Source organism: Ursus americanus, chromosome 6 (assembly GCF_024610735.1).
Source record: "Ursus americanus isolate L20-20 chromosome 6, mUrsAme1.1.p, whole genome shotgun sequence".
Taxonomy (NCBI): Eukaryota; Metazoa; Chordata; class Mammalia; order Carnivora; family Ursidae; genus Ursus; species Ursus americanus.
In genome coordinates, this window is record NC_142132.1 from 52,988,024 (window position 1) to 53,013,895 (window position 25,872).

Genomic DNA, 25,872 nt, shown 5'->3' on the forward strand with positions numbered 1-25,872 from the left:
GCTACAGTTACAGACACGGCCCCTGCTGGCGCAGCCTCTCTGATTCTCTCTCCCTCTCCGCGTCCAGCGCTGGGCTTTTTCAGACAAGTGCATCTCCTAACCAGGTCACATTTCAGCCGCGACCCACTATCCGTCTGTCACCGGAGTCACACCGCAGGAGGAGGGCGGAGGAAGACGACAGCGTTTGCTTCGCCAACCGCGGGGTGGGAAGAAGGACATTAAAATACTGCAGAAGTCAAGACCCCCACCCCCACCCCAGGTCGGACCCGGACCACGATGCGCGCCCCGGGCTGCGGGCGGCTGGTGCTGCCGCTGCTGCTCCTCGCCGCGGCCGCCCTGGCCGAAGGCGACGCCAAAGGGCTCAAGGAGGGCGAGACCCCCGGCAATTTCATGGAGGACGAGCAATGGCTGTCGTCCATCTCGCAGTACAGCGGCAAGATCAAGCACTGGAACCGCTTCCGAGACGTGAGTCTGCAGGGCCGCGACGGCCAGGGGCGCGGGTTTGGGGAGGAAGGCTCGGAGCGGAGCCCCAGGAGCCGGGAGCGGCGGCTGCACGTCGCAGCCACGGGCTCCGCAGGCCAGCCGGCTGACCGCACCGAGAGTAAACAACGCGCACCCACCCGCTCCCGCCAGCCGTCGCCGGCCCAGCTCGGCGCCCCCTCCCCGAGAACCCCCGGCCCGGGACCCCAAGCCCCACAGCCTCCCCGGGCGAGTCCCGGGCAAGGAGTTGCTCCGGGGGCGCGCGCTCCAGACACGGTCTCCACTGCAGGTCGGGCGCGGAGAGGGGCGCGGGAGGCAAGAGGGGTGCAGGGTGGAAGGGGTGGGGGCCCTGGCTGCGGCTGAACCCCTGACCGGCTCCCCTCCTTTTTTGGTGGGGAAAAAAAAAAAAAAAAAAAAGAGGCCCCCAGGCCTGCCACCAGCCGGGTGGATGCTGCAGGCTCCACATACGGGGCACTGCAGAAGGGGCAGGTCTGGGTGCGGCCGGCGGGTAGGTAGCATCGTCTTGCGCGAGTGCCCTCTATTCCCACCTTGGGCTTTGGGGGAGTGAGGACAGAAGGGGACAGAGCCCTTGGCCGGGGCTTTGAGTTGGGGTTGGGGGGAGGTGTCCTAGCAATCCTCGTTAGGCGACATGGTGAAAGGCGTGTCCATGATTGGGGGCGGGCGACGGCAGTGAAAACAGCCGAGGCCACCTCCGGCGGGCCACCAGAGCCAGGTCTGGGGTCCCCATGCAGAGTGGCGCTAGCTCAAGGACCAGCCTTTCGTGGGGGAGCCGGGCCCAGAGAAGGGAGAGGCTCCGATCCGGAGGAAAGACTCCGTAGCCCGGTGGGCTTGGAAAAGCAAAGGGGAGAGCCCAGGAGCTGGGTCTGGGGTCCCTTCGGGGACGCCTGCCCGAACCCTGGCTTAACCTTGGGCGATATTTAGCCTGGTGGGGGTTGGGGAGGCGGCTGCGGACTAGCTGGCGTTGCTGCAGCACTTTGTTTACGAGCACCTGTAGATCAGAGGGGAAACCGGAGGCTGCGTTCCCAGAAGGGGGAAGTAGGAGCTGAAGGCGGGGGGGGGGGGGGGGGGGGGTAATGGAGGGCGTGGCTGGAACCCGGAGAAGGGGGCCGGGTGTGAGGTGGAGGATGGGCCCGGATGCGGGTGCACCGGAGGAGAAGAATGCTGGTCTTGGCCACCTAGTGCTCTCAGATGCCAGCCAGTCCCCAGAAAGCCTCTAATACGACCCCACTTCTCGCTTCTCATTTGCCAAATTCCCTCATCAGACCCACCTGGTACAACACTGGCCACACCATGACCTTTCTCATCTTCTCTTAAATTGTGTGCATCCAGAAGTTCCTTAGAAATGTGTTTAAAACACACATACTTCATATGATCTCAGCCAAATGATGGGAAAAGGAGAGATACGGATCTTTTTGTTATCATTGAGACAAGTGACAGTTTCTCTTCAAAGTCTAACCGGTAGGTTGTAATTGATCAGAAAGAATCGCATGCAGCCAGGTCATTTGGGGCAGAGGGGCCTGGGCCCCAGAGTGGGCAGTTTGCCCCACCCACCGCGGGTCAACTGAGGGAGGCAGGAGGCCCAGCAAGGCCTTTTCCGGGGCCCCTGCAGGCCCAGCACAGATTAGCAGCAGTCTCCTGCTGCTGCCTGGGAAGCAGCCTGGCCACGGCAGCGAGGGGGCGGCAGCAGGCTGGTCCATCCCAAATCCATGTGTCACTGGTCCAGGCCTCCCTCTGACTAGCTGGCTGTTTGATCTTCCAAAGTGAGACTGGTGAAGGTCAGAGGGAAAAGAAATGCTTATCGGAACGGGAAAGGTTTAAAAATAAAGATGCCTCCCCATCTCCCTTCCTCCACCTGCTTCCAATAGCCAACTCTGTGGGTGAGGATAAATGACTGACTGCTTGACCCCCTGGCACATGGCTGCCCACCTGTCTCCCTGTATTGGTGCCAATCATTTCCTCCTTCCTCCCATGCTCATCAGAAGAAAGGCACCAGATTATAAATTCTGCAGGGCCTGACCCTGGCAGATTCATGGAAAGCTTTAGGGCGTGTATGAAATTGGGTGGCCTGAGGCCTTAATAGGGCAGATGTCCTCTAAAACCCCATCTAAAGTAGCCTTCGCTGTGGCAAGACAGGATCAGGGAGAGAAGGAGGCCAGAGAAAGCTGGGCAGGAGGGTCTGGCTTTGGGGATCCGTTGGCAGATTCTGCAGAAGGGCAGGAGGCTGCTAGCTCAGAACCACTGCATTGCACAACTCTGGAGGTGCCAGATGTGATGGTGCCCCCTGGAGTTGTGCGGTGCTCACACTGCCCACAGGGACTCTGCTGGTACTACAGATCCTTCTCATCCCTCCTCTCTTAGTAGACACCCCACTTCCTGCTCTAAAGCCTGAAGGCCCTCTGGTTGGGCACAGTAGCATAGGGCTTTATACCCATTTCCTCAGGCTAGCTTTCTTGCAAATATGCTCCTTGGATCCTCAAAGGAGAGATGGAAGTTCTTTTGAACCTCTAAGGCATTGCCAGGTTGTACCAGAACCTTGTTCATAACCACAAAATGGCGCAGGACCCCAGTTTGCCTGAGTAGAAGGGAGGCAAGCAAGAGGAGTGGAATGTTCTTGGGGCATAGATGGAAGAGTCACTACGGTAGGTGAGGGGCACGTCTCGTGAAATGGTGCAGACCGCATCGAGGGGGGAAGATTGGGGCATCGTGTGGAAGAGGTCAGGAGGACAAAGAAGAGGAAGAAAGCGGGGGCAGGTGCTCCGATTGGTGAGCTGGTTGGGGGGGGATGTTGAGTTTAGCATTCTTTCTCTGAGCACGGGGATTAGAGGGAGGCAGGGTTTAGCAGCAGAGTAATCCTCCCCTCCAGTGGGTGCCGGGCTGCGCACCCCGTGCTGGGGTAGATTCCCTCTAATGCCCGGTGCTTCGCTGCCAGGGAGGAGAGAATTTCAGGCCGGAGGAGAGGGGGAGGCTGTGATCTGGCTGTGCCCTCCCCCGGGGCAGGCCTGGGCCTTTCAGAGGCCTGCTCCCCGGGCGCTGTTATCTCCGGCTTCACTCCCTGCAGAACCGGGTGGGATTTTACTGCAGGTCTAGAACAGAGTGCCCAGGGCCTCGTAGCTAGACACGGACACGTGAGAGGAGCCAGGCCCATTACGCAGCATTCTTCCGGGCAGGCTCCAAGAGCCGGGCAAGGCAGCACTGAACATTCTTTTTCTTCTTGGCTCTTCCCTGCTTTATACTCCACTTCTGTTAAACTTTCATGAGATGGACGGGTGTCTAGCACGGTGCCTGGGCCCCAGGAGGCACACCGTTCACCCGCGTCAAATCACCGCGGTGAGCGCTGGCTTACATCTGCCGGTCCCTGCAGGAAACACTCGATAGGCATTGTCTCTCGTGCCCCTCAACCCCCCGGGAGCTAGTTATCATTTTGTGGTGGTCCACGCATTCTATGGTTGAAGAAAGGAAGGCGCAGAGAAGTTAAGTAACGTACCGCAGGGTCAAATAGCTAGAAAGTGGCAGAGCTGGGATTTGAATCCAGGTCATCTGATTCAACTCTGCTTTTCAGGGAGCTCGAGGCCTCACCCTTAGGGACAAATGGGGAGGAAGAGTCTATCCTGAAGAACAAAGTCTACCCCCGCTTGTGCCCTGTGAGCCTCACGGTTGCCCTGGGCTGGAGTAGCACCTCCCGGGAAGGTGGGCCAGAGCCCGCAGTGTCTCCAGCGGGCCCGCCACCAGCCTGCCCTCCCCGCCCCTTGAGCTAGCGACAGCCCTAAGGCAGCTGTCTACCCAGGAGAGGTGGGAGTGCAGTGTGCTGGGAGAGCTCAGGCCTAGGAGCTGGAAGGCCTGGGTGCAGGTTCGGGCTCTGCCACTGGCTGGCCACGTGATGCCAGGTACGTCACATTACCTCTCCAGCGGGCAAGGAGACCAAAACCAATGCGTCAGCACGGAGGCGTTTTGTCACAGGGCCGGAGGGCATCCAAACAGGCAGGACTCCCCGGCCCCAAGCCCCCACGGAAAACTACCTGGATGGACCATCAACTTTGGGGCTAGCCCACAGCGAGCCTCAGTCTCCATGAGAAAGACATTGATGTGTGTTCACTTATTCCCTGCAGATCTGAGCCCCTCCCCTGTGCGAGGGGCTTCACCTTGACCCAGGGAAGAAGGGCCTGCTGGCTACTCATGCTTCTCAGATTTTTATGATTGCCAAGTAAGCCAGTAACAAGTTTTAGCCACAAAGGGGCTCCCTTCTCACCACCCCTCCCCTCTCCCCATTCCACACACCTAAACCAATGCAAGTGTGGGAATGAGCAGCACAGATGTTTGTGAATAAGTGTGGGTGCGTGAGAAGAACCCCAAACTGGGTCAGAATGGATTCCATAATTGAGGTTTGGGGATGGGAGGCTGAGTCCTTCCCTGGCCTCCTCCTCCATTCTGACTTTGACTCCTCTCCACCTGGAGGGGCTGGCATCTCCCAGAGCCGTGTCAGGATGGTGAGGGACACTTGAACACCCGGCAGGGCTCCAAGCCTTGGGAAGAGAGCGAGAGAAGAGCACTCTTTACCTGGAGAGGCTGCTGCATGGTCCTCTCACCTTCCAGGCAGGCTGAAGACGGTGAAAGATCAACACCACCCCTCGTATTCTCCAGGAGGTCAGAGGCTGTCTGGAAGACTGGAAGAGCTCCATCCTACCCCATGCCCCAAGAGCCCTGGGAGAGCACTCAACCTGTCTTCCTCAGGAGAGGACAGAGCTAGCTGTGTGACCTGTGAGAGCCACTTCACGTTTCTGGCCCTCGGTTTCCCTGTTGGTTTAATCAGCTGCCTAGTCAGAAGCCTCCACAGAGCCCTTGGCTTTCTAGGACTCCAGGAAGATGGCGCCAGAGCCAGCCAACAGCCCCTTCACCTGCAGATATACCCCCCACCCCCTCCACCCTTCCACAAGCGGGGCAGCACCGTCTTTGGCTTTAGGGAACGGATTTTCTTTTTGCTCCTGAGGAAGTATTCGTGACCAAATCAGGGTAGGGCATGTATTAGCCAGAGACAGGGAACGCTGAGGAATGGGGCCTGATGGCATCTTGGGGCAAACACCAAGAGATGGTCATCCTACCCTGCATAGGTTTCCCTGCAGGGATAACATGGGTCTTCTTTGGGTGTGGATAGACGGCTGTAGCTTACATTGGGGGGCAGACCTAGGGCCTGCCGCGGGAGGTAGGGTGATGTGGTTCTGGAAATGGGACAGCTTCCTAGCTCCGAAGGGCTCAACAGCATTCCTTTGCAGGCATAGCCCCCTCCCCAGGGTTCCCGTGGTATTTATTGGCCAGAAGGTCAGTTGGCACCTGATGGCGCTGGCTTGTGGCCTCCCTTACGCTCGCACTTGTCTCTGAAGAGTGCTCCGACTGGTATTTTACTGTGTGCTTAACACGTTCCTCCTGTGGCTTAAGCCCCCGAGGGCAGGACCTGGGGATAGACCACTTGTGTACCTTACCACCCCGTGCTCGGAGCATTCAGCGGGCTCTGTGTGCACACTGTAGTGCTCAGTGTAAATGCGCGCATTATGGAATGGGCCAGAAAGGATCTCAACTCACCTGTCCTGTGATCTGGGGAGATCTCTTCCTCTTTCTGGACCCCGAAAGGTGGAGACAGTCAAACTAGAGCCCTGGCACCCTGACTTTCCAGTGATTCATTTGTAGGATAAGGGAGTGAATGACATCTTGAAGGAAAGTTGTCCCCTTGCTGTCCTTCCGCGCCTGTGTCTGTGGGCCTGGGCCTGGCTGCAACCAGCTTCCCCTTTTCCGCCTCCCACCCATCCTCAGTATGCCGACAGAGCAATCCATCCACCTATCAGACCTGTGAGTAGGTAAGCACAGGACTCCTGCAGGTGGAGAACGGATTCCCCAAGGCAGGATCTCCAGCCCCTCCAGCTCCCTTCCCTGACATCAGAAAAGAGGTGAAGGCTTCACTCAGCTGAAAGGACAAGCCGGGCCCAGCCAGTGTCTTACCTCTGCCTGGATGCAACCTTCTGGCTCTTCCCCTGATCTCTTGTTCCCTTGCACGGGTTGGAACACATAGAAGAGTCTGAACTTACTCAGGCTCTTTCCCCCTAGCCTGAGTTCTCGGTTTGGAAGAGCTGGGAGAGCAGGACCGTGGAGTCTCAGTGGCACTAAGCCCCTACATTTTCCAGATGGAGACGCAGACCCAGAGAGGTGCAGGCTCCAAGAACCGTTCTCCCTTCTCAGCCCGGGGTTCTTTCCCCACACCATGCCTGTGTTTCCGCAGAGATCCCTGGGCTTTAAATCCTGCTTCCACTCATGTTCCAGAAGGGAAAACAAGGCCTCAAGGCAACCCAGAATAGAATTTCAGGCCCCATCTCCCTTGCACCCCTCCCCTGTTCTCTGCCCTTTATGGGCCCCTGGGGCTGCTGCCTAGAACCAGAAACCCAAGGAGGGTGTTTTTGTGTGTGTGGGGGTGGCTGAGATGCCCCGAGTAGTGGAGAGGTCAAGCGCATGGAGTGGGGGCATTGCTGCTTGCATACCTGAGGCCAGGTGGAACCCCTGGCATGCTGGGAGTGATAAGCACATTTTTGCCTTCCAAGGAAATTCCTCCAAGGGGTGGGGGGAGACCGAGAGTCTCCCAAATGCCTGTCTCCTTCTGTTTGTGCAGGCCTAACACAGCCTCTGCCCTTCCCTCCGAGAGGGGGACAAATATTTAACGACTGCCCCCGTTTTCACATACTCCACAGGGCGGCCACGGCCTCCTCAAGGAGCCTTCTTTTTTTTTTTTTTTTTTAAAGATTTTATTTATTTATTCAACAGAGGTAGAGACAGCCAGCGAGAGAGGGAACACAAGCAGGGGGAGTGGGAGAGGAAGAAGCAGGCTCATAGCGGAGGAGCCTGATGTGGGGCTCCATCCCATAACGCCAGGATCACACCCTGAGCCGAAGGCAGACGCTTAACCGCTGTGCCACCCAGGCGCCCCCTCAAGGAGCCTTCTGCTTGGCCTTGTGATGGAGGTGTCAGTCCTCAGCTGAGAAGGAGCCTAGATGGCCCCCACTTGACCCTCCTCATGACTTTCTGGGTTCCTCACTCCGTGCTCCACTGGCTGTCTGCAGGGAGGGACCAGAGAGGCCCCAGCCGCAAGTGCCCCCACTCCTGGGCCTTCTCCAGGGGCCTGGGCTCCGTCGGAGGCTCCCTCGCCTGAGGAATGAGGCAAGAATAATGCTGGGCACAGTGCCTTTCAGAGGTTCGAGAGGCCTGGCCCACGTCCATTTTGAGAGGTTCTCGATCTAGTAAAAAATGAAGAAATGCCATCACAAGGTTACAAAAGTTGTGCTTTCTTTAAAATCTCATGATGCACATCTTCTGGTCCTGTCGGTGTGCCGCGGCCGCATTTGGTGACAATGTCAAAAGTCTATATTTGAGGCCCCTGATGACCATGAGCCCCCAGAGTGCCTCTGGCCCACCCCCTCCCCTAGGCTCCCACCCTGTGTGCCAGAGAACCCAGGCTTCGGCGGCCCCGTGCTGTGGCTTTTGAAAGTCTAGAGTGCCATAGCTCATCAGGTCCCCTGAGACACTGCTCCGGGTCCCTGCGCAGCTGGGGAGGGAGGCAAGGGAGTCAGCCTGTGTCACAGACTGAGGGAGTAGGGTCCGGGGAGGGCAGTATTGGAGCCTGCCATCTTGCTGGCAGTCAGAGGCAAGGCCAAACGGGGACCCTGTGCCCTGGTGCATGTGGGGGGTCGGTCTCCCCATCACACTGTGATGCAAAGAGGCAGGTGGAGATTTGCCCAGGTGCTTTTAGTCCAATCAATCAGGGCCTCGGGCGGGCGGGGGTGGTGCTACTCTTCTTTGGCTACATTTATGGCAGTGTCCCGTCCTCCTCAGCAGATGGAGAGGCCGGGAGAGACTGGGTTAATTCAAGCTGTGAAGTGAGCCGGTGATTTGGGTGCTAATTAAAATGACAGGAAGTAAACAGCGCTTGGAAACACCCAGCGTGTGCCCCCTAAGCCCAGCTAGGCCTGCGCACTTACCACCATCTCTCCCCCAGCTTGGCACGGTGGGCCCCGTCTCCATGGCAACCGCGGGAGCCGCAGAGATCAAAGCAGGAGATGGGTGAGCTCCAAACCAGCTAAACCAGGGGCTTAGGAAGGCATTTCTGGGAAGTTTCTGGAGAAGGCGGTGTCCAGGTGTCTCTCCCCATCATTGCCAGCCCCTCCGCTGGCTCCAGGACTCCCTGCCGAGGGCGTGGAGCAGAGCTGGTGTGGTGGGCGGAACCACCCCTGAGCTGGGATCGGACCTCTGGGTTCAGCACCTGGCCTGGGATGTTCCTCACCCGCTAAAGTTGATGGGTTTACGGAGCTCTGGTTAGGGACACAGATTCTGGAATCACAGTTCCGGGGGTGCTAGTACTCTTCTGCTGTGCAGTTGACATGTGAGCCTGCGTTAAGTCGCTTCATGTCTCCAAGCCTCAGTGTTATCATCTGAGAAATGGGGATAACAATAGTAATTTTCTCTTAGGGTTGTTGTAAAGAGTACCTGAGCCAATGAATATAAAGTGCTTAGCACAATGCTTGCCACGTGCTAATTGCTGAAAAGATGTTAGCTGTCATTAGCAGTATTTTTACTATGTGCTAGGTCCTGGGCATAGACAGATGAATTTAATAGGGTGTCTGCCCTCCAGGAACTGGACATCTCAATCGGGCAGAAGCAACGGCATTATGTGGTGTAAGTGGGGCAGTTAGCCTAAAGGAGAGCTGGGCTTGGGGCTGCGCTAGGGAAGATGACGCCCGAGCTGGGTTTTGAAAGATGAATAGAAGTCCTGGAGCTGGATGCTGACACATATTCCGCATGAGGAAGGAAGCCGTGCCAAGGTCTGGCCAGGAACAGATCAGGGGAAGAGAGACTTTCTTCTGTAGGTGACAGGGAACCAGTGAGGTTTTTTGGTTTTTTGGTTTTTTAAGATTTTATTTATTTATTTGAGAGAGAGAGCACAAGCAGGGGGAGAAGCAGGCTCCCCACTGAGGAAGGAACCCGATGTGGGAACTCGATCCCAGGACCCCATCATGACCTGAAACGAAGGCTGATGCTTAACCCACTGAGCCACCCAGGTGTCCCAGTGAGGGTTTTTAAATATAATATTTATTGTAGTTTTTTCCCTTCATTAGGAAGTAAAACATGTTCACTGGGGCACCTGGCTGGCTCGGTTGGTAGAGCATGTGACTCGATCTCGGGGTTGTGAGTTCAAGCCCCATGTTGAGCCCAGAGCTTACTTAACATTTTTTTTTTAATTTAAAAATTAAAAAAATAGAAAGTAAAACATGTTCACACTGTAAAAAATGTGGAGACTTGGCAAAAGGCAGAAAGATGTCAAAATTCTCTGTATTTCTATCCCCTGGAGGAAATCACCTTTAGCATTTTGGTACGAATCCTTTGTACTTACTAACCTTGAAGACTTTTTCAAAATGAGAGCGAAGTATATTCTGTAAAGGGTTTTAAGGAGGGAGAGCCGTGGTCGGGATTGTGTCTGGAAGGATCCCTGCAGCTGCAGCGGTGTGGAGGACAAAAGACAGGGAGACCGGCCTGGCAGGGCGGGAGGGGGGCCCGGTGCAGGGGGCGCTGGTTGGGGAGAATGGGGTGGGGTGCACAGGATGTGGGGATGATAAGGGCAGCCTTCACTTTGCTCTTGTCAGCTTGGAGATGGTGCTGTGATGAGCATTGCAGGGGAGAAGGCCCGGGAGCCCGGGGCCCAGTGAGTCAGCCTGTGCCTCGAGCGCTGAGCATCTGCTTTGTGTGAGAGGGAGGGAGTAGCTGCTCTTTTTCCTCCCCGAGGCCCCGTGGTAGAGGTGACGTGGTAGAGGTGACGATGCCAGAGGAGATGAGGAGAGCCTTAGACCTCAGATGCAGAGCTGGCAGGACCCCGCCCCTGAGAGCGGCTCAGCACCCGTGGGAGCTCGGCCAGTTCTACCCCCCTGGAAGGTTCCAGTGGGCTCAGGAGGCTCTGGGCAACAGGCAGGTGATTCTAATGTGCGGCCGTTGCTGAGATCCACCTGGCACAGAGGAGCCAAGCTGAGAGTGGTCTCTGGGGGCAGAGCCCTCCCCACCTCTTCTGCACCCCCTTGCTCAGTGCAAGACTGTTCCTCTCTCAGTGAGAGAGGCCTCGCGTATGCAGACCAGGTCAGCCAAGGAATCTTGGCTTGGCTCTTCATCTGTCTTCTGACCCTTGGCCAGGTGCTCTGCCTCTCTGAGCCTCAGTTTCCTCCTTTTCTATGGGGTTGATCCTACTGGTCCTGCCTCCTTCACAGCAGCACCACTGTGCGGAGCACCACGGGGCACGGGGGTGGTCACGGCTGCTGAAACCAACCAGGTGAAACAGACATGCTCTTTCTTTGCCCAGAAATGCGGATCTCAGCCTAGGACCACCTTCCCTCTGGCCTGGCCCTCGCTCCAGAGCACTGGACATGGGTTCTTCCAAATCCTCGATTCTTAGGGGAGGACATGATCGATGGGCGGCAGAGCCAGGACAGAACCAGGCCTCCTGTTTCCTGAGAAGACCCTTGTGCCTTTATGGGACCATTTGTCACAACTGCTAATAAGCACATTTAGTGCCATAAATAGACGCCATAGCATTGAAAGGCATTATTCACACTTGCCAACAAACACCTCCTTTTCAGCTTATAGATGGTGCTGGCCCACACCTGACCTCAGGGACCCCTAAATGTGTCCCTGGACTCTGCCCCCCCCCCCCCCCGTGCTGCCCGCAGGACCTTGTCACCCTTCCCCAAGGGATGCCTCAGGGCTGTTCTCCTCACACCCCGCTGCTCTCTGCTCTCCCTGGGGCGGGGAGCGGGGAGCTCTGCCTTTTCCACATGCAGGGGCTCCTCATGGGGCCTCTCCCTGCCTGTTTCCTGCCCCTCCACCCAGAGTCCTTGGTCTCTTCTTCTGCTATAACAGCTTGTATTAGCTGAGTGCTTTCTGGACACCAGGCACTCTGCAGACACCATCTTTAATCTCTGAGGAGTTCTAGGAGTTGGGTGCTGAGCTCCTAGAGGTCAAGGTGCTTGTCCGAGGTGTGCTGGTAAGGGATGTGTGGGCACTGTGTGACCCTGGGCCCTCTCTTTTCCTCAGTGCCCTCCCTGGCTGGCTGTTCGCACTCTCCTGGGAGTGAGAGCTGCTTGGGCATGTCGGGGCGGGGGCGGGGGCGGCGGCGGGGGGGGGGGGGCGGCATGGGAGGAGTGAAGGGTTAGGAGAGAGAGAGAGAGAGGAGACAGACAAAGAGACACACAGAGGCACACGAAAGCAAGACAGACAGAGCTGGTGCAGTGCACCCCTCGTGGGGAGAGGCCTGCTGCTCTGTCTGCCCTCCCCTTCCTCCCCGCCCCTGCCTCGCCCTCTCTCTCTCTCTCTCTGTGGAAGAGACAAGAAGGCCAAACCTGAGGGAGGGCCTTGGCGCCCAAGTGTGAAAACTGGGGGCTGCCCACAGAAGTGGGCTTTGTTAACCTCATTTCTGGATAAAAACCATCTGGCATTGGGTGAGCTGCCTCGAAGTGTCCTTGTTTCCTACGCACACCCGGTGTGCACTGGTCCTCACGTGTGTGTCTGTGTGCGCATGCTCACAGATGGGACTTGCACACCTGCTCAAATTCGCGCTCTAGGCTATGTGCCCATGGGTGTGCATGTGTGCACCCGGGGCCCTCACGAATGCACAGGCATGTGCAGAAGCACACGTGAGGGTACGCACGTGGCCACGGTGTGCTCCACCTGGGGATGATGCCCGCTGCCTGCTTGTTCCTGGCCCCTTCCTGGCCTTTGCCCAGGAGGCCATGTTGACAAAGGCCCTTGTCCCTGCCTGTTCCTCTGATGACTGTGAGCTTCCAGGGGGGATGTCAGCGACCGGGAGCCTTTGGGCTTTCAGAGCACTTGCGGATGCCCTCCTTCGTGCTTGTTGCTGCCCCCGTGCGGGAGCCCTCTGGTGCAGGAGCCCCAGGCCCTCTTCTGCAGGCTGGACAGGTGTCTGGCCCCTTCCCGCCCCCACCCCACAGTGGGCCTTTGCCTCCCATCCCTGCATAGCTCTGATCCTTGGGTGCGTGGGACTCAGGATGAAGGGCGCAGCACCAGGTGGCTCCTTCTAGCCCTTGAACCCCAGCTCCCAGAGGCCCGTGCAGAGGAGAGCAGCAGCTGGCTCCTTGGCACCACCAGCTGGCAGTCCCAAGAAGCCGTCTCCCAGCCTGCCGGATGGCCCTTCCACCCGGAGTACCCTGGGAGCTGTGTGCTGGCGGGCTGTCAGCAGCTGCCTCTGCCCCAGGAGGGCTAGTGGGGAAACCGGAGGGAGCTGCGGATTCAGTGCCAGGGAGCTAGGCTGGGTGTGAGCTGCTCTGCCTCTGGCCACAGTGGGCCCATGGGCCCAGGGGAGGCCCCCGTGGCTGGAGCAGGGCAGGAGCTGCTTCTGGGTGCCTTAGGTTGTGGAGACTGTGTGTCGTAGCCAGAAGAGAGGTCTGTGCTGGGCGTCGGGAGACCTGGGTTCTGAGACACTGGGATCTGGGGTGGGTCATGTCCTGTCTGGCCTCTCCCACACACACAGGGGGCTGGGCCAGATGATCTCAGAGGGCTTTCTCAGGGTCCTCTGGATCTGAGGATTTGCAGTTGGACCATGGTAACCAAGGAAACCATCAACACTGGGAGGGACTGCAGCCCCCTTTTCTCTCAGGGCACCATCTGAACCCTACAAGAAAGTCAGACCTTGAGTGAAAAACAGTCCCCGTGCGGTGGAAGAGAGGCCCCCCACCTCGCCCCACTCACAGGGTGGCAGGGGCGGAAGAGGGGACTGCCAAGGGAGGGACCGTGGCAGAGGGAGAGAGTGGCATTTCTGGGATACTTAGGGCAGGTGTGAGAATCACTGTTCCCGGGCAGTGTGGGTCCCTTAGACATCTGTCCTAATGGTCAGGCCAGGGCAATGGAGAGATGGGGCCTTGCCCTCTCAAAGCCATGGTCTCACCTCCAGTGCTCCTAAAGCCAACCCTGAGTGGGCCCAGGCCTTAAGCTCCCTGTAGTGAAGACACAGGAATACTGTCCTCCAATGGAAGACCACAGAGCTTAGGGGGCCATAGCAATCAAAGAGCATTGCTCAGTGCGTATGGTCACATGATGAGGCCTGTGGAATGCTGGGACCATGTGGTCTGAGGGAGGGCTTCACACTAAAATCCCCATCTCTCCTTCCCTCCTCCTGCTCCGTTGCCCGTGGCCTGCTGCTGCTGCTTCCTGATCCCCAGGAGGTGGAGGTGAGTCCTGCCAGGGGGGCCCCACCCTGTATGTGCAGCCCCACACCCCACTCTCCTCTCTTCTCCCTCTGCACCCTCTCCCTGCCTTCTCCTTCCCTGCAGCACCCAGCATTGGATGGAGGGGTAAGGAACATAGGGGAGAGGCTGGAAGGGATTCCGGATAAGGGTTTAGGGGGATAGAGTTCTGGGGGAGGCAGCTGGCAGAGCTCAGGTGGCCAGGGGTCATCTGGGCAGCTGCTGGGCTGATGGCAATTAACATGTGGGAGCAGTGGTCCAGCCCTCTTCCCTCTTGGCCCTGGAGCTGAGCCTTGGCTCTAGGACATAAATCTCAGCCCTTCCCTTCTTTCTTGTTTCTCTGTCCTTCCTTAGGATGACTACATCAAGAGCTGGGAAGACAATCAGCAAGGAGATGAAGGTAACGTGCCCCTCCCAGGGGAGGGAATATGACTGACAACCGTGAAGACTTGAGGCCCAAGGGCACGTGCCAACCATGGCCTTGCCAGCCCCTGTTGGGAGTGGGGCTTCAGAGCTGAGGAGCTCTGGTTGTTAGGGCTGCTGCAGAGAGGAGCTTCTTGGCTCAGAAGTGGGGCTGGGGGGTTCCTGGGGTCTCTGGCCCTGACTTCCAGGTGACCTGTGTTCTGGCCCTGTGTCCCGGCAGCCCTGGACACCACCAAGGACCCTTGCCAGAAGGTAAAGTGCAGCCGTCACAAGGTGTGCATCGCCCAGGGCTACCAGCGGGCCGTGTGCATCAGTCGCAAGAAGCTAGAGCACAGGTGAGGGCCTTGGGGAGCTGGGCGTTCTGGGGGCGTTGCTTAAATAGCAAGGGCCTGCCTGATTGACTTCTGTGTGGCAGCTATCTATGGCTAAAAAACGACCTGTCCCCAAAACTTTGTGCTTAAGACAACAAATGTATTATCTCACACCGTTTCTGAGGGGCAGGAATCTAGAAGTGGCTCTCTTGGGTGGTTCTGGCTCAGGGTCTGCCATGAGGTTACAGTCAAGGTGCTGGCCGGGGCTGCATCATCTGAAGGCTGGATTGGGGCTGGAGGACCCACCTCCAAGTTCACTCACATGCCTGTTGGTTCTAGTCACATAGACCTCTCTCCATGGGGATGCTTGAGTGTCCTCACCACATGGTAGCTGGCTTCCCCTCAGTGGGACATCCAAAGGAGAGAGAGGACACGGAGGAAGCCACAATGTCACTTACGATCTAGTCTCAGAAATCATACATTGTTACTTCTGCCACTTTGTTAGCAGCAAGTCTCTAGGGGAAGGGAATTACACTCTACCTTTTGAAGGGAGGAGTGCCAAGGGATCTGAGGACATATTCTAAGACCACCACACTCTATGAGATCCATCACCAAGTGTAGGACCCAGGGAAAGGCATCTCTCCTCTCTGGGACTCGGTGTCCATATCCATAAGACAAATAGGTTGGCCCAGATAGTCGAGATTCTTTCCAGCTCTGACATGCATTGACTTAATGAAATATTTAAGGTTGTAGCTTCTGAAGCTTGCAGAAGAGGGAAAGATGTTAGCTCCAGCCCAAGGACAAGACCTGCCAGGATCCAAGACCCCTGGAAAAGGTCCCATTTCCCTCCCCTCTCTCCAGGAATCCACGTTTTTATGGGGACTCTTCCATTTTGTAAATATTGGTGAATAACTCAGAGACAAAAACCTTTGGTGGCCACACGAAATGAGTCTCCTAGCCAGATATGTGCTTGGCCAGATGTGTGGTGGCCATTAGTTTGCAACCTCTGATTTGGTGTGACCCCTTATGTGAGGTGGGACTCCTTTTTAAATCTTGCAGTCAGGCCTGGAGTTGCTGCCTGAAGGCCCTGCTGGACTCAGTAAGCACAGGAAAGGGGGAACTGGGGGTCTGTACCCTGCGCAGTCGGCTCCATCCGCCCTTAGGAGCTGGACGAGGGTCTGGCTGGGGCTGATGGGGAGGGTGGGCAGGGACAGGGAGGAGGCTGCCGGTGCTGGAGATCGCCGGCTTCCTGTGAGAACCAGACTCTTGAACCTTCCCTTTGTGTGTCCCTCTCTCATTTTCGCCTTCACCCCATGCCCTCCCCATCTCTGTCCTCCTGTAGGATCAAGCAGCCTGCCCTGAAGCTCCCTGGAAACAAAGACACCATCTGCAAGCCCTGTCACATGGCTCCACTCGCCTCGGTCTGTGGCTCCGATGGCCACACCTACAGCTCAGTGGTGAGGAGCCCTGGCCCTGGGTGGGGGGCTGGGTTGACACCCGAAACCACGGGGAGCTGAGAGGACAACGCAACCAGCGTCCCCTGGGGGGCTCCCAGTGCTGACACAGGGCCAGATGTCCTCGGTCAGGGCATGCGGTGTGGCCGACCGTAGAAGGGATGCCTGAGCCCTGGGCTGGGGCTGCCTGAGAGTCGGAGCCAGACGCCCCCTGGCAGTTGGGCAGTGGGGCTTGGAAGACGCAGGTGGGTAGGTAACTGCGAGTCAGAGTAAGTGAGGTAAGGTCCTCAAGAAGGTACTCAGGGCTCTGGAAGGAAAGAGCCCTGTCACCCAGTTGTGGGGGGTTGGTGACGGATGGAGCTTCCCACAGGCAGATTTCCACCCAGAGGGGACGGTGTCCACCAGCAAGCACCAGGCATTCTGGGGCGGAAGAAGATCCTCCGTGAGACGGCCATGTGGGAGGGAATGGTGGTTGTGGGGAGTGAATCCCTACCCTCTAGGATTTTTATGAAGGTTAAATGAGACATCCGCGGAAGCATTTTATAAACTCCGAAGGACCGCAGAAATGCAGCTTCTGCTGGCGGCCGGGAGTCGGGAGTTGCTTAGTTTTCGGAGGGCGCTATCAGCTAGTATTGGGTTCTAGGGCTTAGGAACGCTTTCGGGGGGACATGCAGATTTATGAGTCACAGTCCCAGGCTGTGGGAGAGAGATTACGCCAGAGGCTGAGGGCAGAGCCACACTGAGGAGGCAGGAGGGCAGAGCGAGCTTTGGGCAGGAAGCTCTGGTCTGAGGGTCATGGAGCTGTCCTGCAGGGACATAGAGGTCATGGGGGAGTCTGGCTTCCATCCCAGCCCCGTGGCCTTGGGCAAGTCACTAGGCCTCTCTGAGCTTCCGTGTTCTCTGCTGAGCCGTCAAGGTCAAGGGAGATAATATAAAACACTACGACCCCTTCTCATTAGCTGTCATCCCCCGGGGATGAACCAGACAGGACCAAGGAAAACACTTTAAGGGCAGGGAGTGGATGAGACCTTCTCCGAGGCTGGCTTCGGCAGACAGCTGTGGCAGGGGGTTTTAGTAAAGGCGGGGGAGTTAGCAGATGGGAGCAGAGACTGGCAGCTGTTGTCCAGAGAGCTGGGCGAGCCCATCGGAGGTCACTGTGGAAAGACCACTGAGGGAGGGGCCAGCAGCCAGTGCCCCAGGACCGAGGGACTGTGGTAAGAAGGAAGATAGGACAGACAGCCAGGAGATGGGGGCAATAGGCAGCTAAATAGGGGAGGTGTGTGGGTGGGGGTGAGGGCGTGGGGAGACTGGTGTCCTGGGAAAGATAAATGTGCGGAGACGTTTAGCAAATGCAGACCAGGGTTCATGGGAGCCTTTGAATCCTTGGGAACCCCTTTCCAGGCCTGCTGCCCCCCAACACTGTGTACCTTTGGCCTCCCAGAGGGACCCGGAGGGCTAGCCCTCCATGCTGTTCCTGGCTGCTGTCCGTCCTGTCAGGTGTGGCTGCCTGACAGGCTCGAAGTACCCCAGCTACAAGTGGCCATGGGTGCGCCCCCCCCAATCACGGAACCCCACCTTTCTTCTCGTGCAGTGCAAGCTGGAGCAGCAGGCGTGCCTGAGCAGCAAGCAGCTGACCGTGAGATGTGAGGGCCCCTGCCCCTGCCCCACAGAGCAGGCCTCCCCCTCTGCCACCGATGGCAAGCCAGGTAACAAGGAGTGCTGGGCCCCAGCCAGGCTGGGGGAGGCCTCCCTGCCGGTACCTCCTGGGGCGCCTCCATCAGGGCTCTGGGATGCTAAGAGAGGTTCACAGAGCAGGAAGGGGGATGGCAAAAACTGGGACAGGCCTGAGGACCTGTGGGCCTGGGGGTATAGGGAGCATGCGCTGTGTGATTTTAGTGCTAGGGGCTGTGGGGGGAGGAAGATGGGAGAGGATGGGAGGGGGCCTTTGATTTCTCACCCCCTTCCCTCCTGACCACTGCCCAGCGTCTGGCCTGCAGGGCAGCCTCCCAAGCTGAGACCATGCTGCGCTTCACCCCACCTTCACCCACGCCCCTTTCTCCCCATTCTGCCCACTGCAGAGACCTGCACAGGTCAAGACCTAGCTGACCTGGGGGACCGGCTGCGGGACTGGTTCCAGCTCCTTCATGAGAACGCCAAGCAAAATGGCTCAGCCGGCAGTGGGGCCAACCTGGCCAGTGGTACAGAAGCTGCTTGCTCTGCCTGGGAGGAGGGAGGGCAATGGGGAGACAGGTGTGCCCTGGGCCAGCCTGCCTTGTGTTCTCTCCTGCCAGACTCTGAGCCTCAAAAAGGGCCTAAGCCCCAGGACAAGGAGAAGGAGGCTCCAACTAGACAGGAGGGGTTTGGGTTAGCTATTGGAAGATCTTCTAGAAAGAGGTGGAAGGAGCTTAAACCCTAAAATATTCATGGCTGCTGTCCCTCCTGTCAGGTGTGGCTGCCTGGTAGGCTTGAAGTACCTACCAAGAGAAGGCAAGAAATTATCTTCCCTGAAGGGCTTTCCAGACACAGTTCTGAATAGCTTAGGTGCAGTCCTGTGTAGAGGCAGAGGGACCAACCTTCGGCCATTCTTGAGTTTCTCACTCCCACGGTTACATTCTGAGCTGCCCTGCCCCTGCCCCTGGATGGATGGAGAGGTGGAGGGATGGGTGGAGAGTTGGTTGGAGGGGTTTGCCTTGAGCGTGCCTGAACCTGGCCTTCTCCCCAGGGCTGGACAAGAGCCTGGGGGCCAGCTGCAAGGACTCCATTGGCTGGATGTTCTCCAAGCTGGACACCAGTGCTGACCTCTTCCTGGACCAGACGGAGCTGGCCGCCATCAACCTGGACAAGTATGAGGTCTGCATCCGTCCCTTCTTCAATTCCTGCGACACCTACAAGGACGGCCGTGTCTCCACCGCTGAGTGGTGCTTCTGCTTCTGGAGGGAGAGTGAGTGTGGCCCCTGGCTGGCCCCACCCCTCACTGGCCCCGCCCCTAGCTCACCTGCTTCCTACCCTCTCCAGCTGTTAGAGACCCAGGGAAACCAGCACTTTAACTCCATTCCTTGGCAAGCTCCTCAGTGATCCAGATTTTATGGGTCCTGAAGCATATGCACATTGGGAAAGTAAAAACTACAAATGTAAAATTTCTAGGGTCCCTGGGGGCCTTGGAGAGGGCTGCTGCGTCCTCCTGCTGAAGCTATATTGGCTTCTCAATGATTCCACTTCTGGGCACATCTCACAGTATTTACCCCAAATCTGTGATCATCAGCCTTAGAGATAGGACATCATTTGCTAGCTTTCTATATCCTGAACCAGAGCTGGGCATGTGCTCAGGGATCATCCAGGCCAGGTGGCAACCGACATCAGTGGGGAAACTGAGGTTCCCGGGGGTCAGCTGACCAGCTGGCCCGGAGGTAAGGGAGGCCCTGGTGCTCCCTCTCGGTTGTCCTGCCTGGTTCCCACAGCAGCCGTGCAGTGGAGGCAGCACAGCGTCAGCCTGAGGCCGAGCCTTCCCCTCGGGCTCCACCATCCGCTGGTTTGGGACGCTGGGCAAGGCACTGAATCTTTCAGGTTCGGCTTCTTCATCTGATTTGGGAGATACCACCTGGCTGGGAGACTGTTGTGAGGGTGAACAGAGAAAATCTAGGTGCAGAGCACTGTGTCAATCCCATATCCATTTGTCAGTATGTGGGGTCTTGGTCACTTTTAGGGACCCCACCTGCCCCGTCTTCCAGCATTTTCACCTTCTAGGCCTTTGAAGCTCATTCTGTCAGTTCTGAACAGCAGCCTTCTTGGGCAGGAGGCTGGAGACTGATCTCATTTTACCGTCAGCCAGGCCTCTTGCTGCAAAGGGCTAGGGACTTCTCGAGGTGACAGGCAAGTTAGATTCGGCTGCAGTTATGTCTGGGCTACTGTTGCTTCTTTTTTTTTTAACTAGGCTCCATGCCCAGTGTGGAGCCCAACATGGGGCTCGAACTCACGACTCTGAGATAAAGACCTGAGCTGAGACCAAGAGTTAGATGCTTAACCAACTGAGCCACCCAGGCGTCCCTGTTTTCGAGCTTCTGTCTAACCTTCCCTCTGGCTTTGTGTTTCCCCTTGGGCCTCTCCCCTGTGGAATCTGTGCACTCTTCTGGACCCTGCGTCCTTATCCCATGAGTTCCCAATATCCTCAGGGGCCCTGGGCTTCTTGGGCACCTCAGCCCATGCCACAGCCATGGAATGGCCTCCCCCAGTTGGAGCTCTTTTTTAATCTTGCAGAGCCCCGTGTCAGTTTTTGGGAACTTGAAAAGATTCGTGCATCCAGTACCACCGGGAGGCTTCCCCAAATCAAAGCCTGGGTATTTTCATCTCAGAGCCTCCTGCCTAGGTTTCCAAGCCTTGGGGGCTACACTGTGAGTCTTACCAGCACCACGGGATGGCCCCCATTAGAGGCTGCATCTCTCCCCACAGAGCCTCCCTGCCTGGCGGAGCTGGAGCGCATCCAGATCCAGGAGGCTTCCAAGAAGAAGCCAGGTGAGAGGGCTGGCTGGGCTGGGCTTGGAGGAGACAGGGGAGGGGTGCCCCAGGGTCCCCCTGAGGCCCAGAGACTCCAGCCCCTGGGCCTTAAGGAAGAGCTGAGCCCAGAGGAGTCCCCGGCCTAGGAAGACAGGAAAGGGCACTCCCTTCCTGTTCTTATCCTTGTGGTGGGACAGAGTCTCCTACCAATAAATATGTTTTAAGCACTCATCTGGTGTCCATCCATTCTGGGGCTGGAGAATGGGATAACAGAAGGTTCCTAGAACCCTCCACTCAATCCACTTCAGCAGGGGGGTACGTGCAAAACTCAGGTGAGCCCCCTCCGTAGCAGACGTTCATGTCTGCAGCAAATACTCGAGCGCCAGCCCCAGAGGGAACAGTAGCCCCGGCCCAGGTCGGAACTGGTGGGCAAGACAGACTTGGTCCCTGGTCTCAGAAAGCGCACAGGCTACTTGGGAAAACACAGTACACCAGTTGGCTCCCCAAAAAGACAGACCTACCCACGGTGGCTTGTGTATGTATAGTGCCGAGGGACAGCACCGTGGGTAGGCGTTAGCCCGGGCATCTGCAAAGGCCTCTTGGGGGAGCTAGTTTCAAAGGAAGACCTGAGAGATGAGAATGAGGCTGCGAAGAGCAGCAGAAAGCTCGAGGTTCTTGGGAAACAGAAAGAAAGGTCCCACATGGCTGGATCATGGTGGCTGAGGGACAGAGGGCCAAGAGGCGGATTCCATGGGACCTCGTAGCGACTTGAGAGCCGCGTGGTATTTATCTGGGCCCACGAGACCAGCACATGTGGGACCCAATGCCAGAACCACCCCACAGAGCCTTGTTGACCGAGAGCCCAGTGGCCTTCGGGATTGGGCGTTAGTGCTCCTTCTGCCAGGAAGCCACGCTCTTCCCTCCCGGCAGCAGTCCTCTAGGGTCTGTGTCCCCTGAGCGTACTCACTGGGCCTCAGGGTCCTACAGTACCTGGAATTGTCATTTCAATGTGTGTCTCACCCGCCTCCCCGAAAGGGGCAGAGTCTCTTTCTGGGTCGGTGCTCTCCGAAGTCTGTCGGGTGGACAGAGGGGCCGCAGTGCCAGGGTCTGAGGGAGAGCAGGTGGGCCCTGAGGCTGAGAGGAGAAGCCTGGGCATTGCTGACAGAGGACAGCAGGGCCAGGGGCAGCTGCGGGAGCACGATGACATTGGGGAGGCAGGTGTTTCCGGCTCCAATCAGTCGAGCCAGAAGAAATGCTAGCGTCCAGCCCTGGACATCTGGGCTTGTCGGGAGGCTGGTACCTGGGCTGGCTGCACTTGGGGGGGGTCTGGACCCTGGCTTGTGCCCCAGGCTCCGGGGCCACCTGGAGCTCACACTCCAAGGCGCCTGCTCTGACCCTGCTGGGTCCTGTCATGTTCAGGAATCTTCATCCCGAGCTGTGACGAGGACGGCTACTACCGGAAGATGCAGTGTGACCAGAGCAGTGGTGACTGCTGGTGTGTGGACCAGCTGGGCCTGGAGCTGACGGGCACCCGCACGCACGGCAGCCCCGATTGCGGTAAGGGCCGGGGTAACAGCATCCCCCCCCCGCCCCCATGCCCTGCACAGGGAGGGCTCCTGGGGACCTGGCTCCATGTGTCCTGCTGGCAGGGAGGAGAGGCGGCCAGCGGGGTCCTCACCTGCCCCTCGGCTTGTTCCCCTCACAGATGACATTGTGGGCTTCTCAGGGGACTTTGGGAGTGGTGTCGGCTGGGAGGACGAGGAGGAGAAGGAGACAGAGGAAGCAGGCGAGGAGGCTGAGGAGGAGGAGGGCGAGGCGGGCGAAGCGGACGACGGAGGCTACATCTGGTAGATGGCCCTCGGGGAGCCGTGGCAGGCCAGGGTGCCGATGGCCAGGGGAGACGGGCCAGCAGAGACCTGGACAGAAGCAGGCAGCTTACGCATGGATCCGGAAAATACAGTCGGAAGGACCCTGGCTCCAGCAGGGAGGACTGGATGTGTGAGTGTGCATGGCACGCGTGCGGACGTGTGAATGTGTGTGAGTGTGGCATGCGCTGACAAATGTGTCCTTGGTCCACACCGCTCCAAAGACCTCCTTGTTGTTTGCTTTCCATTGATTGTGGGTTTAGAGTACACACATCCACACACATACACCCACCACAAGGTCAAAACTGATGAAACGAGACGCCCCTGCCACATCCCCAAGCCCCTCCAGGCCTGTCCCGACGCCCTTGGGCCGCCCTGACTGGGGTTTCTTGTCTCGATTGCTATCCTTGGCTCAACCAGCCCTGCTTCCTCCTGCCCTTGCCTGCCCTCTCCCACCCCCCTTTAGGTGTCCTCATTGCACAGGGGAGCAAACAGGGACCTGCCTGCTGGCTGCGGTCCTCCTGGAGCCGGGCCAGTGTGGCTGTGACACCCGCACCAGCCTCTGATGACGTGGGCTGGGACACCCACCGCAGTGAGCCCCTTCCCTTTGCTGGACTCGCCAGCACTAGAGAAACTGGTCTCCTAACCCAGGCCCGCGTGAGCTAGGATGGCCAGAGCTGAGAGGCCAGGGGAGGGGAAGGCCTGGCCACCAAGCCGCTGGGGTGGAGCAGAGGGAGGAGGAAGGAAGATCTGCCTTTGCAGATCTGGCAGGAGCTCTTCGGAGCCAAGGCTGGGTAGCCCTGAGTGCCAGACCCTAGAACAGCCCGGTCCCTTCCTGTGGCTCAGGTGGGGGCCTGGTCTGGACTGTTCTCCTGGAGGCAGGGGGCGGTGCTTATGCAGGTGGGCTCTGCCTGGCCTTGTGGGGCTGCTGCACTGCCCTTGTCCCTCTGGTCCGCTCTGGGAGCCTGAGGCTCGGGCAGCTGGTGGAGAGGCTGGGTCTCAGCGGGGTTGGGGGGGGGGTGCACCCATCTCCTCTGCCATCCGGACCAGTGGGAGGCTTATCCCTGAGCCATGGGGAAGGAGAAGCCAGGAAAGCTCCACTTCCCATGACCTTTCTCCATCTCTCCTCCAGCACGGGGCACCAGGCCCACTTCCGTCCCGTCGTCTCCCAGCACCAGGGCCTTGCCTCTGACCCTGCTCAGGGTCCCCTGAGGCTGCAGTAGTGGAGGGGCTTCTCCAGGCTCCAAAGTGTTCAGGAGTGGCGAAGTCAGGGGCCAGGACTGGGGCCACACCTCCCTGTTCCCCCAAATCTCCTTACCAGGTGGGAGCCAGAGTGGATGAGACTCGGCCCCATGTTTTGGTTTTTTGTTTTGTTTTCTTCCCCAATCTGTCCTGTTCTCCCTGTTGAAGCAAATTCCTAAATACCCTGGGTGAAGAATTTCTAACCTGGACCTGGGCCTCTGCTGCCCTTCTGTGCGTGGTGAGCGCAGTGTGTGTGCGTGTGTGAGTGTGTGTGAGCAGCTGTATGTGTGTGAATGTGTGGGAGAGCCTGGGATGCGAGGAGGGGTGCCTGTGTGCCAGGTGGGCCGCCGCCGTGGGGCCCCGGGGCAAGGCTCCCTGCACAGGGCTCCAGCCCATCCCTGCCCGGCTTCGGCAGCATCCGCCGAGTCCGTCGGACCCTATGGAAGAACCTCACCCTGTCTGCCCCTTTGACTGTACCCCGGAGTCAACATCTTCCCAGTCCCGTCCTGGGGAAAATAGCGAAACCGCAGTTAGCCCCGTGAGCCGCTTCTCATCCCGCAGCACACAGCACAGGTAGGGTGTCGCGCTGCCCCAGACCCCCCACACCCCGTCTCCCCTGTCCCCAGCCCTCCCTGCCCTCCTCCCTCCTCCCTCAGGCCCCGGCTCAGTTCAGGGAACCGCCCTCTGCTCTCTGAGCAGCCGCCCCTCTCTCCAAGCTACTTGAAGCTTCCTGCTCTCGCTAGGATTGGAGTCTGTCTGTCTCTTCCCTCTGCCCCAGCGGAGGCTTCTGGAAACTGTCGCTGGGAGCGGCTGTTGAGGAGGCTGGGGCGTTCCGGGGTGGGGAGGGGGCGGAGAGGAAGGGGCACCCCTCTCTCACTGTTGCCCTCCCCTCCTGGGGGCACAAGCACCCTCTCTGTGTCTCTGGGTCTTCTGGTTGTGCACGTTTCTTATGACCTTGTAAATATGTTGTAGAAAGAAAGCAAAAGGCGCTGAACTAGACCCTGGTGGGACTCAGGGGTCCAGCCCTGCCCTGTCTCTGAAGCCCCTACGCTGCTTTTCACCCCACTCTCTGAGACTGAGACCCCCGCCCCCAGAGCTAGACGAAGCAGCTTGTTCCCAGGGGGCTGACAGCCTCCAAGTGACTTCTTGTCCGACGAGCTGCAGGTTTTCTCGTGAGCAAGGTTGCAGGGTGGGTCTTCCTTGGCTCCTCGGATTCATGCCCTTGACCAAGCTGCCTGCCACCCAGCTCCTCCCACGTCCCTCTACGTGGATATTCTCTCTCCCCTGGTTTAGGCAGGCAGTGGAATTAGGGCTCTGTTGAAAAGAGCTCAGCCAAATTTGCAGAGCAGTTTCTTGCCTGGCCCCGGAGCTGCCCTTGGCTGCCCGAGGCCTCCTCACCCATGGGTGCGGGGAGAGCTGGGTATGTCCAAGATGGGGGAGTTGGAGTTGGAGAGAACAAATGTGCCTTGAGAGACCACTCAGAGGGTTCAGGGTGATGGGGAAGGAGGCACGGCATTCGAGCTCAGGAAGGAGGAAGAGGAAGGCGAAGTTGACGAGGGCACCGTGGGGCATCACGACGGCCCCCTATTGTCCCACTGGTGCTGTGACCACAGGTGGTCACACTGCCTTCCCCATGCCAGCTCACCTGGTGTTAGTGGCCACCCCTGCACCTTTCATGAGCTCTGTCTGCTTCCAACTTCACCTCTGAGTGGGTGGGGTCCCTTGGGACCCACATGGGAACCCTCCATTTCACCAAAGCCTCACCTCAGCCCTTTGGGGAGGACGATGGTTAGTCTGCTGCCACCTGGGGCCAAGATTGTGAGGCCGTGGGCTGGCGGGGGTCAAAGGGAAGAGACACCGGGGGTACAAAAGGAGACTCGAGACATCCCGAGGAAGTCCCAAGCAGAGCGAACTGCTTTATAGCCTGAAGCCTGCGTAAACTGTGTAACGTGCAATAACTGAGCTTAGAGTTAAGAATCGTGTTCGAGTGCTTGGATCTCCGTCTGTATATTTCAGTGCTGAAATCGTATCTTTCGGTAATTTTAGATGTCTTAAAAAAATCGAGAAACACAGTGTTAGACCGTGTATGTGCATTGATGGGTACTCAAGCGTCCCGTGAGTCACCCCACCCTCTCCCCTTCCCCTGTGCCCCCAGCCCCTCACCCCCAGCCCCCCCCCCCACTTGGGGACCCCGCCTCGTGTTGTCTTTATCTGCCTATTACTCAGCCTAAGGAACAAGTACACTCCACACATGCATAAAGGAAATCAAATGTTATTTTTAAGAACACAGAAAATAAAAACTTTATAAACATCA

General features: G+C 58.0%; 1 protein-coding gene across 1 annotated transcript; it reads left to right on the forward strand.

Moving 5' to 3' along the window:
• Positions 1-32: 32 nt before the first annotated feature.
• On the forward strand, positions 33-25,872 carry SPOCK2 (SPARC (osteonectin), cwcv and kazal like domains proteoglycan 2). The gene is made up of 11 exons (XM_045783396.2): positions 33-465; positions 13,749-13,757; positions 14,127-14,172; positions 14,416-14,530; positions 15,849-15,963; positions 17,552-17,666; positions 18,039-18,158; positions 18,683-18,901; positions 20,407-20,469; positions 21,871-22,008; positions 22,157-25,872. Exons 1-11 carry the CDS (start codon positions 277-279, stop codon positions 22,300-22,302), a joined length of 1,275 nt encoding a protein of 424 aa, XP_045639352.1. The 5' UTR covers positions 33-276; the 3' UTR covers positions 22,303-25,872.